The sequence below is a fragment of the Mizuhopecten yessoensis genome, unplaced genomic scaffold (genome assembly GCF_002113885.1).
Source record: "Mizuhopecten yessoensis strain PY_sf001 unplaced genomic scaffold, ASM211388v2 scaffold8449, whole genome shotgun sequence".
Taxonomy (NCBI): Eukaryota; Metazoa; Mollusca; class Bivalvia; order Pectinida; family Pectinidae; genus Mizuhopecten; species Mizuhopecten yessoensis.
The window spans coordinates 149,760-167,636 of record NW_018407553.1 but is presented as its reverse complement, the minus strand read 5'-3'; the positions used below and the strand labels follow the sequence as shown (position 1 = coordinate 167,636).

The window sequence follows — 17,877 nt, the reverse complement described above, 5'->3', positions numbered from 1 at the left end:
CAGTACATAATGTGAAAGAAATAGAATCGATCATTGCAATATGAGAAAGATCTGTTTAGTTCTTCCTTTAGCCATTTCGTTTTGATCAGTCTCAAAATATAACATGCACAACGAGGGATCAAGGGGAACCTACATCTCAAACTTGATCCTTCAAGTTATTCCTGAGAAATAGTACTAAGAAACCTTCAATGTCAAAAATCGAAGCCTGTCTGCCTTTTGTTTATCTGATCAGTCTCGAAAGTAAATATGCACTACTAAGGACCAAGGGGAACCTACACATAAAACTTGAGAAATATTGTACTTCCCAGAGAAATAGCGATAACAAACCTTCACTATCAAAATATCCAAGATGGCTGCCTGTCGGCCATGTTAATTATCCGTTGGATTTTGATAGTGAAGGTTTGTTATCGCTATTTTTCAGGAAGTACAAGAGGGATCTTTCTCAAATTTGATATGTAAGGTTCCCTTTGGTCCTTAGTTGTGCAGGGCAACTTTTGAGACCGATTGCCTGTCGGCCATGTTGTTTTCCAATTGGTCTCAAAAGTTGCCCGGCACAACTAAGGACCAAGGGGAACCTACATATCAAATTTGAGAAAGATCCCTCTGGTTATTCTTGAGAAATAATGATGACAAGAATTGTTTAAAGAGGGTGATTTAAATAGCCCACCATCAGATGATGGTGGGCTAATAAATCATACAACTTGCAGTCTGCTGGTCCTCCCTACATGTTGATTTCTGGAATAGCCCTTACATCACACTTTAGATAAGCTTACTGTACATGGCCTTTGGCCAGGTGAGCTTAAAACAAAGAACAAAATTATAATTCTCCACATTGATTTATTTGGGCAACTCAACAAGAGTTGTAAGTAGGAGCAGTGTCAAAAATGGTTTATAATTTCAATACACTTGTCTTTGATAAATTGCAATAATAAATTAACCAAAATACTGAGCAGTGCAAGTCCAATTTATTGGGATTACTTACTTCCCCTTGCTTTTGGTGTTTTTGGACATCTAGAAGTATGAACAAAATCATTACAGCTTTCTTCTTTTAGCACAACTTAATCTGAGAAAGGGTCAAGTTGAAAGACAACATGTAAACCAAAGGTAAACTGTTGCACGTTTAAGCACTATTTAAGTCCAACATTGAAGTGTTCGTTTACAATTTGTCGAGGAATTTGTCCAACCCTGGAATACCCTCAGTAAGCCCCTTGCGTTTCCTTGTTGCTACAACAATTTTGCCTGAATTGGAGTTGGGGTCATGTACATCTCCCGTCATAATTTTCCAATGATCGAACACGCACTGCGGGAAAGCCTGTCCTCCTGTATTTGAACGCAAGTGTGCTGTGAATCCTGAAAATGAAGAATAAACATTACTGGTAACTGTTGAACATTGTTCATCACTAGATCACGAAATACGCAGGGATTAATGCAGCAACAGAAAGTTTGTACACTATCTTGAAATAGGGGAAAATATGCACTACAGGTGCATGCCCTGTCCAGTAAGGGAGGGGACAATGGATGACATCTCTAATTTTTGCTTCTCGCTGTACATTATATAGATGCTTCGAATTGACCACCAGGTAAAACATTTGTGTCGGGGCTGTTATGATATTGCATACCGTAAACAGGGCTAGCTGTAAACAGTGTCATGAAAAATCAGCAGTGACAATAAAATAAACACTTTACTGGTAACTGTTGAACACTGTTCAAAAATGAAATAAATCGCTCGGTCATGGAACAGAGGGAAAATAAAAAACAAAATGAAACCAAGACAGATACTCATGTGTTAATATTAAGGAATTTTTAACTGAAATAGGGGGAAATAACGCCAAAATTGGAGAGGGAACCCCTATATCCACAATAGTTGTGATACATATTTCCAGACTTTCTCTTAAACATAAAATTCAATATATATTTGCATTGGTGTTAAGATTCTCCTCACAAATTGGTGCAAAATTGTGACTTTACAATACCCAGATAATGATGTCAACAATATTTCATATTTGACAATTCAATGCAATCAAGGATTGGAATAACTTTATGCAAACACAATCAAATACTTACCAAATGATTCATTTACCGGCAAGTAAGCCTTGATGGTACATGTTGGACGTCCTGGTTGTGCAGGCGATTGTTGAAGTATCTCTCCACGCCTCTTATTCAATGTAGAAAATACACCACCAATAGCATTTTCTGGTACCTATCATATCAAAATGAACACACATCAGTAACTAACATTGCTGTTTGATTACCTTGTAATTGTTAAATTGGCAATGCAATCAGGAGTTCTTTAACGAAATTTAACAGTTTATTGCTGTGAGCATATTTCAAAAACATTTGCCGAAAAATTCACGATAAATCAAATGGTTGCGACCAAGGACTGGTTTTGGATTTTTCTTGAGAATCCGCGCACCCTTTTATTGACAATTTCATTTTCCCTTAAAAACATGCACACTATATGCAAATATTAACGGTAGTCGATGGTCCGACATAAAATATCTAAATCAATCAACACCAAACCATAATATAACAGTGTACCCATTCCGGACCCTCAAGGGTGCCCCGATTCATACTCGGAACATCTTTATGTTATATGTAGTTCCCGTTAGGTTATAGGTAATTTCCGTTTGTTCTGGTTTATGTTAAATTGAGGCATGAAGTTTTACACTTGCTGCTTTGAAATTCCTCAGGGTTACCATACATCTAGAAAATGGACAAAAGTTACAACAATAATAACCAATAACTTGCCTCAATTTCTACAAGGTAGATGGGTTCCATAATGTTTGGAGTAGCTGTTAAAGCACTGGCATACATGACACGCCTGGCTGTTCCTATGATTTGGCCACCACCACGGTGGATGGCATCAGCGTGGAGAGTTACATCATGAATATCAAATCGCACACCACGAACATTTTCTTCACACAGCACACCCTACAAAAGGAAAAGGCAAAATAATTTACATACACTGATTTTTTTTGCTCACCTCTATTTAAAACCTGCTGAATACCTTACAGGTTTATCAAAGGAGTACAAGAACCAAAGTTGCAAGAAGAACTACATTTAAATCTGTTCTGGTAGGCAAGACACAAAGAAAATGAGTTTCCATAATATGTCCCAAAGAGGTAGCCTCCAGGGAATGGTCTGGACCTCTGGGGGACACATACTCCATTTAAAACTTTTCAGTCCACATTTGGGTGTACAAAAGGGGAAAACCATCCTCCATTTATAGATATTAAATTACCTTTGCCCAAAGATGCTCTACAAAAAGTTTGGTTAAAATCCCTTCAATGTTTATACAATTTCAAAGGCCCTTTGTCCAAAGATGCTCTGGAACAAATTTGGTCTTTGATTTTTGAAGATTTACCAATTTCCCCCCATTTGGCTCTGCCCTTTGTGGGGTGGGGCACATCCTCCATTTATTCAAAATTGAAGATTTTTAAAGATTAGCCTATTTAATCCTGCTCCCAAGGGGACCATACCTTCTGTTTATACAAAACTGAGAACCTTTTGGCCAATGATGCTCCAGACCAAACTTGGTCAAAATCCTCTGAGCTGTTGAGGGCTAAAATTGACGGACGATAGATGCTGCGCCATGGCATAAGCTCACTTGGCCCTTTGGGCCAGGTGAGCTAATTTAGTCTGTGTAATTAATATCTGCTCTTCCCACTGCACAAGAGCTGTTGTTTAAACCCCGAGGCTGCTACGCACTGCATATGCCGTTTCTCGGTCTGTAGGTTTTGACAGAACGAGAAACGGCATATGCCGTGCATAGCACCGACGGCCCGATAATGCTAAATAGCAAATGCTACGCGTAGCAGCCAAAGGGTTAAGACTGGAATTTGGCACGTAGTTCACTTAAATTACATTTCTTAAGAACTTGTTGGGAACAGTAACATGTGATTGGATAGATATTAACACCTTTGGTGATGCCCCAAGTGACCCTTCAAACTTTACACAAAGTGAAAATGTATATATAATACTTACCTCTTTGGTTGCCCATTGGAAGCCAACAACAACACTGTCCTTGATTTCAGCAAGGTACTGCACTCCCTTTGTCACATCTACACACAGATTTGGGCCAGTGCCTTCAGGTCCAAAGCTCCAGATTTTTCGAGCCTCAGTGGGGTCAAAGTTGTGTGTCTCAGTTAAATACTTTCCTCTTTCCTTGAAGTCTTGTCTTGGTGCGATCTTTCCCTGGAAATTAACCAACAAATTTTACAAATGTAGGCATTAGCAACAAAGTTATTGGTTGCACAGGGTTTAAAGCCCTATCAGCAGCTAATGCCATTTAAGGATGTGCCACATGCGTATTGTGCATGCGCTCGAGGCAGGGTATGCTTTTGTATCTGCCTCCCTTGAATATCAGGGATCTGATGCCCAATTCATAGTGCTATCTCGCCAAATTACCATGTCGAGGTTCCAAGCCAGAATTCTACATGGTCACATTATACTGATAGAGGGTGAACCAGTAGTTGCCATTACCCTAAATACTGAACGTAAAGCAGGGAATATGTTCTGGGGAAAATACCTATTGCCTTCGTCTTGGCAAAAGCCAAAAGTGAGGTATTGCCAATCACGAGCCTAAGGTTGTTACAAAAAGAGAAAAATATTATGGTTTACATTGGGTGCAGCAGATTTGTTTAAATCTCTTTTGTGTCCCCAAGTAGAGGGCACAAAAACCAAATCTGTAATTCTGCAGGGGGTTCCCACATTAGACGTCTCTTACAATCATGCAGTGGATTAGGGCAGGTATTTTTTTTCTCTCATTCCTCAACCTGAGGGAGAAACATACTTATCCCTACTTCCATCGAAATGTGCACAAGTAACAAGGTGACAGTCACAGTACCACACAAATATCAATAATGACAGTAGATTCATTTCAGTATCAACAAGAGGCCCAGAGGGCCTTTATCGTTCACCTGAATATGTTTAAAATGATTGGTATGAAGGAAAGATAAAGCACTCCATGGTAGGTGCTGTAAGTACATATGAAATTTCAGAAAGATCCATCCAGTACTCGAGATATGGCGAGAACAAACTTCAAACAAAGCCCCACCCCTATGCCCCTAGGGGGGGGNAAATGAAGTCCCCTTGGTCAAAGGATGCTCCAGTCTAAATAAAGATAAAATCCGTTAACCCCGATGGTCGAAGAAGGATTTTAAAGGTTTTACCTCTATTTCCATACAAAACTGGTTCCCCTTTACCCAAGGATGCTTCAGACCAAATATGGAATAAATCCTTTCATTCCTACAGAAAAAGAAGGATGTTCAAGAATTTGCTATGTTTCCCCTACTGGGCCCACGCGTGCGCCAGACCCACGGTTTATACAATTTTAAGTCCCCTTGCCCCATGGATGCTCCAGACCAAATTTAGTCAAAATCTACTTGGCCGTTCAGGACTAGTAGTGCTTTAAAGGAAAAGTTGATGGACGGACGACGCGGTATGACATAGGCTCACAATGGTCCTTTAATTTCTATATATTCAAAATTCATACATTGATGTACACGAGACCCCAGGTTCATGAAGTTCACTATTTTGGTAAAGCACCTTAAGAATGAAGAGTATTTGATTCTACCATATCTGGATATTGAGAAGAAGATTTTTGAAATTTAAGTCAATTTGACCCTTTTTTGGCCCACCCCTCAGGCCTGGTTATCATATAATTCAGAATTTTGGTTGACCTTTGGCCATGGATGGTTTCTGCAAAGTTTCATTGAAATTAGTTCAGGGGTTTGAAGAAGAAGTTGAAAATGTGAATTGTTTACGGACGCACGCCGGACAAAAGGCGATCACAATAGGTCACTTGAGACTTTGTTTCAGGTGACCTAAAAAAGGAAAGTTAATATTTCAATTGGCAGTTGCACAAGTCCTGAACTTCAGTGGTTTTTATGAAGAACAAACATTTCATAAATACCAGTTTAGGTAATGATCTCAATTTCCTCATCATTGGACAAAATAGTAGCTATGCATGACAGGAGGCGGTACTTCATTTTAACATTATTTTTGAATAGAGATACTCGAGTGAGAGAGGCTGAACTCAAAAACAAAGATTGGTTTAGATTATCACAAAGTAAGAATAATATTGTGAATTTACATCATCAATGTCTACAGCACAATCGGATGAAAGAGGCTGGGCTTTCATGTACAGTCTGTTGTGTTTGTTGGGCGACTTGGAAAGACACACATGTGAAGAAATCTCGCCAACAGTCTCTCTGTATGATACAACAGGGTCACTCTTTTTGATGGAAATACCAGCATGGTCTTCTTCAAGATCCTTCAAGCAGATCTCAAGATGGAGCTCACCAGCTCCGGCGATGATGTGTTCTCCAGACTCCTCTGTTGTACACTGAAATGATTCAACATTAGCAACTTCAATTTTCTTTACAAATAAACGAACATTTTAGTTTTGTTTAAATTGCTGCATTTGTTTTATCCGATATATAAGTCAATTTCTATATATTTAAAAGCCATACATTGATGTCAAACTTTTGGCACTCTTGATATGGATCCACCCAATTCAAATAAATTCAGGCTTTAAATACAAATGCTACATAAGCTAATTTCCTACTGGCAGACAATAGCAAAATCCTGAAACTGGTGCACAACAAAAAAAGATGGCCAACCCTCTTTGTTTCACCAGATGAAATTACTACTGCTGTGGTACTTGGGGTTTAAGGAATTGATGACTGAAGACATAAACAAATAACTAATGCAGATTTTTATTCGTGGAGACTTTCTCTCAAGACTTACCTGTACCATAGGATCAGATTTTGCGAGACGTTTCAGCCCTTCTACTAGTTTTGGCAATTCTGAAGGATTTGTACACTCGACAGCAACTCGGACAACAGGACTGACACTGAATTTCATCTGTTTCAAGTTGTGAGCTCCCTCGAAGGTGGTGAGTGTTCCGGTTTTCACCAAGAACTGGTCAACCCCAACGAGACCACAGATGTTTCCACAAGGCACATCCTCAATGGGCTCAATGTAACGACCCATCATCAAGATGGTCCTGAAATAAGTATTTTTAATGAACATTACCAGTGATTTTGTTTGCCCAGTTTTACTGCTGAATACAGGATGTTTCCCCTTGGGGGTTAATGCAGGAATAGAAAGTTGGGTTCCTTTTTTTGAAATAGGGTAAAATGGTGAATGTTCTAGATCTGTTGGCACATGACCTGCCGGCAGGGAGGGTGGCCTCTGGCTGGAGCCAGAGGGAGAAGTACGAAATGGACCTGGGGGGCATGGATGACATCAGCACTTTTAAAAGCTTCATAACAGTTTGAGCCCATGTTCACCATGTTTACCCAAGTTCCCTTTAAAAAAAAATTTGTATCCCAGGTATCATTGCACCACATGTACACCTTAGCATTCTAGAGATAATGTTGTCTTGATATTTCAACATATCTTTCCCTCATCTTGAGAGTACATCAAGGTCATTTATACAAGGAACCTTTATAGCACTCCTTTTCTGGGTCTTTCAGTTTTCAGTTCCAACAAGAAGGTTAACACAATGGAGGCTAAACTGTATCATCAACTAATAGACAGTAGGATATTATTATTTTTTACCTCTGGACGGTCTTGATATTCAGGTCATCCTTCTTTCCTTGTATATAATTGGGGCCCATGATTCTTGCCTTTTGTCCAGTGGCAATGCATCCAGAAAAAACACGTCCAAAAGCGTAGAAACGCCCCTTGTCTGTTGTAGGTACCATCTTGGAGACGTACATCATGAGGGGGCCCTTGGGGTCACAGTTTTTCATTGCTGCAAAAAACGATAAAACTTTTAAAAGTCGTTGCACAAACCTCCATCACAATCTTTCTTGCATAATTTTTCCACAAACTTGATTTCACCTCCACGGCAATACGAAATTCTGAAAAAAATCCTCCCTTGTTCAAGTCAACTTCAGTGCAGTTCCACATTCATCAGAACACAAGTGATTAACACCGATTGTGTAAACATGCATTTGGTATCCAATATTTTTTGCATCCCATTTTTGGAAATAGCTAGCAGTATCACGGAACAAGAACTCATTTGCTGTTAATCTTTATTACTATTTCACATGAAACGACCAAATTGCTGCAATTTCCAAACAAATATATGTTAGACTATGAGACTTAAAACAAGAGGTCGCCCATGGGCCTTAACGGTCACCTGATTTATGTAAAAACTGATGTTATCAACGTTGCCAAATGAAAAAGAAATCATTTTGTAACAAAGGTAACTTGAACTACATGTAATGCTTAAGTAGTGTAAAAGATCTGGGTAGTATATATACTATGTACAAATAGTGGTTCTGTCAGTCAGCTGAATTTTGGTAAAGCACCTCAAGACCTTTCCATAGATATGAAGAGTTTTTGATTCTACCAATCTGGATCTTGAGAAGAAGAGTTTTGAAATTTTAGTCAATTTGACCCTTTTTGGCCCCTCGGCCCTCGGGGCCATATAATTCACAATTTTTGCACAAGTCCTGAACTTCAGTGGTTTTTTTTTATGAAGAACAAACATTTCATAAATACCAGAATCTCGATTCCCTCATCATTGGACAAGTCTATTTTCTTGGTTTGATGTGATTAACACTCAATTTATTTATTTTGTATTGACAACTCTGGCACCATACTGTCAAACAGAACTTACCGATAGCAACTTCATCATCAGTTGGTCCTTCATACAGAGTATCAGTCCTGTAGTACTGAGCTGTTACTGGGGACGGCAGATGAATGACAATCATCTGGAGAAGGGCATCTCCAGCAGGCATCCACTTTCTCATGACAACCTGGAGGATCAAACAGATGCAACAGTAACAATAATACAAAATATGCTCTTAAAATCATTAAATTGAAATTTCACTCACTAAATTAGAAATAAAATGCAAAAATTTACTAGCAGAAAGAGGGACATTTGATTCAATACCTTTCAATTTTTCAGAAGATGTTGTTCAACACATTTGACCCCTTAAACCCCCTGTGACATTAAAGGCCTTCTTTGTTCTTGTTGGGCTCCACCAAAAGAAGCTTCCAGCCATATAAAGATTCTATACCTTATAGTTCTTCAGAAAAAGTTGTTTGAGGCATTTGACCCCTTTGATTTTGAAAGCAGGTCAAGGTCATTTTCTTTCTCTAATTTGTCTGGCTCTATTCCAGGGAAGCAACCAGTCAAATATGAAGATTCTATACCTTTCAGTTCTTCAGAAGAAGTTGTTTGAAACGTTTGACCGCTGTGACCTTGGAAGTAGGTCAGGGTCATTTCCATTCTCAAACTTTGATGGGCTTCATCCCAGGAAGCCACCAGCTAAATATGAAGATTATATACCTTCTAGATCTTCAGAAGAAGTCGCTTGAAGTGTTTGACCCATGTGACCGTGAAAGAAGATCAGTCATGTTTGTTCTCAAAATTTGTCGGGCTATATCCCAGGAAGCCACCAGCCAAATATGAAGAATGTTTACCTTTAAGTTTGTCAGGAAAAGTTGTCTAAGTCAGAGATCCACTTCGTCTTTGACCTTTGACCAAAATGACCTTGACCATTAATCCAGTGACCCTGATCTTTGGTCAGTTGTCTTATTCTTTTATTCCGACCAAATTTGCTTCATAATATCATAATAAAATGTTCATCAGTGAAAAATACAAAACTTGACCTTGACCCCGTAACCTGGACCTAAGGTCAGTTGACTGTGTTAAGTTCTGAACAAGTTAGCTATATAATAACATAAAAAAAGTTCATCAGTAAAAAGATACAATAATTGACCTTGACCTTAAGTCAGTTGATTCTTTGTTAAATTGCGACCAACTTTGCTTCATAAAGTCACAACAAAATGTTCATCAGTGAAAAGATACAAAAATTTGACCGTGACCTTGAGTCAATTGACTCCTTGTTTAATTCTGATCAACTTTGCTACATCATGTCATAACAAAATGTTCATTAGTGAAAAGATGCAAAATTTGACCTTGACCTTTGAACCTAATGACCTCGACTTTTTACTTCCATGTGTATTTTTGTGAACTGAATTTCCTGACCAAGTTTCATGTACATAGGTCAATAAATACCAAAGTTATCAGCCAGGAACAAATTTGTGGACGGACAGAGTGATTACTATAGGGCACCCATATCTCTGATAATTGACCAAATTATAATGAATTGAATAACTTAGTCTTAATTAATATAAACACATCCCTCTTCAAAAATCCAGAGTAATCTTAAAATTATGTCATACTGGACTACAGGCATTCAATCACAACAATACATGAAAAGCATGTCATGCATCGACATAAAGGCTTTACCTTGAGAGCTTGTCGACCTCGAATGTCAGAATTACATTAGAGAACCAGACGTTTTTATTAGATTCTCAAATAGCTTTGCAAAATTATCTTTTATAACAATTGCGGTATTTGAAATATGTATTGTCAAGTCAAATTCAAAGTACAAATAATCTCTTATTTTAATACTTAAAGAAACACCTGTAAAAGTAACATTTATACGATATGTTTATACCGTTTATGTTTCGTAAAAAGGGTTTATATAGGCTATGCCTGTTTGCCCAATTTCTTTTGTACACAAGATCAGTACAATAAAATATTCTGAAATGAATGTCATACATGTCACCCGCTCGCCAATGGCGATTAAAGTCTTGCTCGGGCGAGCAAAAGTTAGGTAGTCACTGGCCAAACAAAAATAGTTTGGGCGACTGTCGAAAAAATTATGAATAAAACAAATTAGTCCCTTTCACATTAACTGGGGGACAGTACATTTTTCAGTTGTCATTACTTTGATTTGAAACGAACTATCCATGATTTAGAAAATGTGATGCTTCCCAAAATTGCTAGGGCCAGTGTTTCAAACTTTTTACTCTCCCCAAAAATTGTTTGGGCCAGCCAAACACACCGACATGGTAAGTTATTTCCGACTGTACCTTGAGCAGGTTTTTCTCACGTAGGTCCTTCTCATCAGACGTAAGTTTAACTCCCATTTTTTCAACAAGTGTCAGGGCTTTGCTGTGTTCACCTTTCATACAGGTATTAAACACCTGAAAAACAAAGAAACTTCATAAACCTCATTACAAATGTTGCAAAATGTTTTAATAAAAATTGCATTCATGATCATCATCAACAAATTCTTGACTACAGTATGGGCATTTGTTTGATAAAACCAACAAGTGTTTATGTAACGTCGCATGTTCTTACAGAATCAAAATGTGAAACAACAAAATGGTCAAAAGATGTGCAATATTATTGGGTTAGATGCTTAATTCATTACCATGTGAATACAGGGAGACAAATATGCCTTACCAAGTAAATTGGGTCCAAGATGTATTTGACGAAACCTCGGACAGCTTTTCCATCAGATTCTTTGATCCATTTCTTGGCACCTTCATCAAAGAAATTGTTGCCCCACAGCTTTTTCATCAGCTTTTCCTGGTTCATCTTAAACTTGGTTTCATACCGAACAGCAAAATCCTTCAGAGTAAAGGCCCATCCATGAAGACCAGAACCAAATCCAACAGTTCCTTGTTGGGGATCAACCTTCAATAAAAACGTATCCATTATAAATCATTCAACATTCACATAGCACAAATACTGTATCCCTCAAACCCCTTCCAATACAAATGATTTTCATCATATTCCTTGATGGTTAAAATGTTTTCCGGCCCCCCCCCCCCCCATTTATCCGACCTTTGACCTTGGGAACAGGTAGAGGTCCAAGTGCACTGTACATGCGAGTGGTACAAGTGACATCATACTGTTTACAGCCTAAAAAATGAACCTGCATTTAAACTAAATACGTCACTTTTTCAGCTTTGACAAGCTTTTATTCTCTACCATCACAGAGGAATTCTTTCTACTGAAAACATGCAGACAAATCACAAAATGACAAGTTATTTGATATTCATGTTGCCTTGTCCAGGGTTGGGACGACTCATGATAAAAACAGCCATAAAAGTCACTCTGGAAAAAATCTTACATCAATAACACCAAGGGGACTATCCTCCGAAGAGACCATGTTGACGATAACATTGACATTCTCGATGATTCTTTGAAAGTTCTGGTAGAGCGATTCCTGGTCAACCTGCAGGGTAAGAAGAGCAAGGTCCATCTTGTTCATGAACAGAATTGGACGAATCCTTTCAGCAATGGCTTGTCTCAGTACAGTCTCTGTCTGTACACACACTCCTACAATTAAAACATTTAATATCATCTAGTCTGTGCATTAACTTGAGTAAATGATTTATCATTCACATTTTCAGACAGATCTGTTTTCTGCTTTACCTGGTGTCTCTTTAACTTGGGTTTTATACTGAATAGAACAAGACAATTCAGTGAATAATATTCCCCCCCGAATGAGATGAAATGAGAAATTTGTGCAGGAACTAATTCTACATATGAATGTTTGACAGACCCACTGTATTCAATAAGGAATAATGTCAGTGCTACTATTGTAAATAAATCTGGTGGATGTTAACTCTTAGGCTGCTACGCGCCACAATAGTGGTTTCAATAAGTCAGTGCTGCGCACAGCAATTGTGGCGCTCGGTCTGTAGGTTTTTGATCAGTAAACAGGAAGTGTGAAAGCTGATTGTTGCTATACCAAACAAGAAAGCGTATAGTAGAAGGCTTCTGATTGGTTGTTGTCATTACTTTCGATATTCCCGGCAATGTACCCTACCTTGGTAATAACCAAAGGTGTGCGAGAGAATTTCAATTTGGAAAAAATGTCATAAAAATGGCGCGGACGTGTAGATTGAAGTGATGAATATGATGGTAAACATTTATTCTCCAGCGTCACCTACCATGATAATAAAGGTTTTGAAGGGTTTGACATGGTTGATGTGGAAATATTTCGTTGTAACATAATATGTAACTTTCCAATGAACGGCTTTGTGCCCTACGCAATCATCGGCAGACCGAGGCTCACATGTCGTCTGCAGGTGAGGCCCAATTGAACATTGACATGGATACGTTTTGAGCCGATTGATTGCTACCAACTTTTTATCGATGATTTAATCATAAACTAGACCGTAGCCGAGATATATCTATATGCCGACTGTGACAGTAAATATATAGAACGACAACCTGAAACCTATAGCAAATCACATGCAATTCTTGACGAAATACCTGACCTTTTTACCAGAGAATCTCCCGTGTAAATGTACAACGTCTTATGTCAAAAATAAAGTTTATATTCTCCGTTATCATTTGCCAATCACATTTGCAGACAAAAATAATTTTAAAATGATCTTTCTGGTGCTTAAATCCGATTAATTAAAAGTTTCACCTTTTTTTTTACCAGCTGTACAGGTAAATACTGAAGCAACTTTAGAATTGAAAACGTCAATATAAACTCGAGACAAGGAACAATTTTCATGTAACTTTTTTTCCACATATAACAAATATTTTTCAAATTATGCACATTTGAAAAATCAATCAAATTAATTTAAATTTTCAACAATTAATTCAGCAGTGGTATCCCTTTACGTAGAAATCAATGTAGCAGCCTAAGGGTTAATTGCTTACTGGTTAGTCCTGTTTTACTATTAAATAGCATCTGGTGACACTATGTATGCTGCTTCTTCTTCAATGCAAGTGAACCCATGCCCCAAACAAGAAGTTCCAGTAACTAGTAGTGTAGGAAACAAAGAGCCTGGACAAACTTTTTCTTTGATGCAGGTCAAAGGTCAAAATATATGTTTGAGTGACCTACTTTTAATACACGTCACACTGCCTCACCAAGGTGAACCCATACCCCAAGTATGAAGTTCCAGTGACAAGTAGCGTAGGAAATGGAGCCCTGACAAGATAGCGGACACGACGCAAAACTCTAGCCCCCCCCCTCGGTTCTCAATGGGGGTGGGACGACTAAAATCCTTCAAAGTCAAGGCCAGAACCAAATCCATTTCGGACAGAACATGACAAACGACATCTAGTCAAAACTCACTTTCAGGGGAAGAAATGGTAACAGAACTGTGAAGCCCCCAGTATTTATTCTAAATTAAAATTTTCGGCCGTTTCAATACCCTAGACAGAAATTCTTTATTTTCCAAGTATCATTGCAAAAAATCACTTAGTTTTCCAAACAATTATATACTTTTTGTGCATGATATTTTCCCCAAGTCACAAGGCCCCTGTTTAACTCACCGGAAACACAGTCCACTACAACAAGTGCACCGTCAGTTACACGCAGAGCTGCAGTCACTTCAGATGAGAAGTCAACGTGGCCTGGTGAATCAATTAAGTTGATCAGGAAGCAATTTCTTTTTTCTTCATTTTCGCCATATGTTTTCTGTTTGATATACTTCATATCCTCCATGGCCAACTCGTAGTACAATGAGATGGCACTGTAGAGAAAAAATATATATTAAAATCCAAGACTATTTAACAAATAGTTATTCTCAAAATCGTTCAATGGATAATTTCTATATGAAGATCATCAGAAAACTTCAGAATAAGTAAAAATTTACTGACCTTAACTTTGCTTTTGTTTAGGGATCCTTGAATATTTTTTGTTTTACAAAATTCGATCTAAAATAGTAGGAAAATGGCTCTGAAGAAACTACTATGAATTACTCAATTGAGATCCAAATTAAAATTTCAAACTATTCTTGAAAATCCTTAATTTTAATTGCAAGACATACGTGGACTTGATGGTGATACAACGTTCTTGTTCATCCTTTCTCGTGTCTGTGAATCGTGCTTCTCCTGCCTTTGAACCAGCAATGATGCCAGCCTTGCTAACCAGGGAGTCCGTCAGGGTAGACTTGCCATGGTCAACGTGAGCTATCACGGACATGTTACGGATGTTTAATTTGTTGTCCATGATCGCACGGATCTGGTCTACTGTAAAATTCACCTGGAAAATAAAGTCATGCAATGGAATGAATAGTGTGCTAAGAAATTATACAACTGATTTGATCCGAGTTTCACAGATAAGAGGCATCACGATTCACTTGTGCCGCGATTATTTATGTTCGATTCACGATATATTTTTCAGGATTTTCGATACGTCACGATCTGAAAATTAGTGTTTGTTACTTCAGCCGAAACGTTCAATTTCATTGGCTGGTCTCTAAACCCTCAACCAATCGGCTGTGAGGATGCAATTTTCACAAAGCATTCTTAACAAAATGGCGGACCGTGGCAAGGAAATGAAAATTTATGATGCTCCGGTTTCCGTGTATCGACGGCAAAGTGGACAAATCACAAACTTTTTGCCAGATATGTCTGTGTATGCAAGCCTACAAATAGGGGCAAACTATACAAACATGGCGTCATATCTCAGCAGTTTCATCAGTTGTTGAACTTTTTTATTCTTAGTTTGTTTCAATATAAAATTGAAGTGTTGGAAAGTTTATATACCTCATTTTGTTTATATTTTATACAAAGGTGTATTGAATCAAAATAATTGAATCGTGGTACAAATATCGAGATACGTATCGAAGGTTAAGTGTATCGTGACAGCTCTAGCAAATATTTTGAAGAAAAAAACACATCAGACTACCGATGGTCAGTGGTCCAATGTTTTTTTCTTTTCAAAATTGATCATTATTCCAATCTGATTAAAATCATCTGTTACATGGCTCCACCTGAACATCTGAATGTGCCGTGGTCAGGGTCACGTTTAAGTGACCTTTAGATGAACCAATCAGAGGCACACTGGCAAAAGTTTGCCAGCGAATCGGAATATCATGGTTGATAGATAATTAGCGAGGGGTATCGAACAGATTAGTTTTCAAAAACAAATATGGCGGTGGGAACGGATGTTTCTACGATGACAAGGAAAACGTTCCCATTGGGTAATAATTGCATAGGCAACACCGCCATACAGTCTTTCTTCTCTAATAAAGCTTCAATTATCTTTTTCTGTTCGGGTTTCAGACGATCTATCTCAAATAACTTCAGAACTTTCGCATCATTCTCACCAATGTCCGCCATATTCGTTACAACTCCGAGCGCTCTTTTGAAAAAGGGTCTCTGATACGTCAAAATTTAATGAGTATTTATAAACATAAAGGTCACCTGAAAGTGACCCTGACTGCGGCACACTCGGATGTTCAGACGTAGGACGAAGTTAACGAAGCCATGTAACATAGGATTTTAATCAGATTGTCATTATTCCAAACAATCATCTACCCCCATATTGAAGATTATTTTTAGAACAGCTGGGTTCTAATTGAGATCGCCAAGGCATTCAAGTCTTACAAGTTCTGATATAAAGAGCTTAAAGGTCCGGTTGAAATGAAGAGACATGCACCAGTCGATTGGCCAATCAGATTTGCTTCTGTCAAATTGACTTGTAGACAACAAAAACATGTGTACCAGTTTACTTTTTCCTCACGATCGAGTTGTTTTCGTAATTATAATGCTGAAAAGTGCTAGGAATATCGGAGTTATTTTGATATTTTTAATTATTGTGATACACATATATAAATCCAACGAGCTTATTAGTTTGTGGCTGCTAAAACATCATAGAGTAACCATTGTTAACATTTATCAAATTGGTCGGAAGTAATTTTGATTGGCTAGTGTGCCCTATTGTTGAAGGCAAGATGGCTGTCGATGTGAGCAGTCGAAAGCACCTCAATTGAATAAAACGATGTAGAGTCCATATTGTATCGATTACGGAAATGACATCTAGTCAAGTGAGCGAGAAATGAATAAATTGAAATAAAGGTACAATTATTTTCAACGACAAACATGTATAACTCTCACATTCGCCAGGTTTGGGCGACAATCCCCACGTTTTATAGAGCGGTCAATAGCTGACCATAAACAGGCGACCGATCAGAATTTTTTGAGCCTGCGATTATGGTCAGTTTTAGCGGACTAACGCGCACCATCCTGATCCACTTTTTCACCGGAATCTATAAAATCATTGTCACAACCCGAAAGGCGTATTTTGATACAATTTGAGGTGAAAGAGTAAACAGGTCTGCCGACACATTTATTTTCCGATACCAATGAATGATTTTCAGTTAACATTGTTGAATTGACAGTCATAAATGTATGTTAATTCAAGCTTCCGGTATATATTTATAATCTAGAAAATAAGGTTATCAATTTGCGAGAACTTGATTTATGTCGTACATATGCTAGTGCAACAGTCAACAGTAAAATGGTGGCCCACAAATTCTGACACTCGTGATATTATTCAGCAGATTTTTAAAATATAAATCAAAAGTTATACGAAGATTCCTTGCAACAAGTTTGAGATATATATGTAATAATAATGGTTTTATAATGACATCACATCCTTCAATCTTGTATCTGTCAAAATATACAAAAATGGCACACTTGTTGTGCAATATGAAAACGTGCCATGATCACGAGATGACGTAAGTTATTATTAAAAGCTGCTGGATAGGTTTTTAGTGAATATGAAACAAAATAAACACAGCACTGTGGACACATTTAATTAAAAATGTTTCAATTGAAACAGTAAAATATCAGTTTCTGAGACGAGTCGACCGAAACCCGGTCCTATTTACGTCATTCAAAAGCAGTTGAAAGAAAAGTGTTTATTTAATATAACTACTTAGTTCCAAGGTCTTAAACGAATAGAATCATTAGTACGAGACCCATAGAAGCTATTTTTCACAAAATCATGATTTGATGGCCTCTTACCATTTTGATCGAGTCTTGCTTGGACAATCTAGCAAATAAGCAGCTGTCCTCTTAGAACGACTCGACGGAAGAGGATAGGTGTAGTCACGTGGGTTATTGCGAAAAGCCACGTTGTGCTTTAGAAGGGATAAAGTCAGAGAAATCCGATTGTTAACACAATATAATTTCAAAAAAATGTTATTGGGGTAGAATACGATTAAATTGGTAATTTGCAATTGGTCGTGCGAAGTAATGATCATTTAAAAAAAGTTTGCATTTTATTTTCTTCG

General features: G+C 37.9%; 1 protein-coding gene across 1 annotated transcript; it reads right to left on the bottom strand.

Moving 5' to 3' along the window:
• Positions 1–820: 820 nt before the first annotated feature.
• LOC110455986 (elongation factor 2-like) lies at positions 821–17,714 on the bottom strand. Its single transcript, XM_021506484.1, has 14 exons — positions 17,609–17,714; positions 14,623–14,837; positions 14,126–14,325; positions 11,955–12,163; positions 11,282–11,515; positions 10,906–11,019; positions 8,636–8,774; positions 7,567–7,762; positions 6,751–7,009; positions 6,095–6,346; positions 3,985–4,194; positions 2,749–2,931; positions 2,065–2,200; positions 821–1,350 (listed from the first exon to the last, which is right to left on the bottom strand). The coding sequence occupies exons 1-14, from the start codon at positions 17,609–17,611 to the stop codon at positions 1,157–1,159; spliced, it is 2,544 nt and encodes an 847-aa protein (XP_021362159.1). The 5' UTR covers positions 17,612–17,714; the 3' UTR covers positions 821–1,156.
• Between the last annotated feature and the right edge of the window lie 163 nt (positions 17,715–17,877).

Coding starts and splice junctions, on each gene's coding strand:
- LOC110455986 (XM_021506484.1), bottom strand. Junction 7,010..7,566: donor AATATCAAGACCGTCCAGAG/GTAAAAAATAAT, acceptor TACTTATTTCAG/GACCATCTTGATGATGGGTC. Junction 2,201..2,748: donor TCTACCTTGTAGAAATTGAG/GCAAGTTATTGG, acceptor TTGATATGATAG/GTACCAGAAAATGCTATTGG.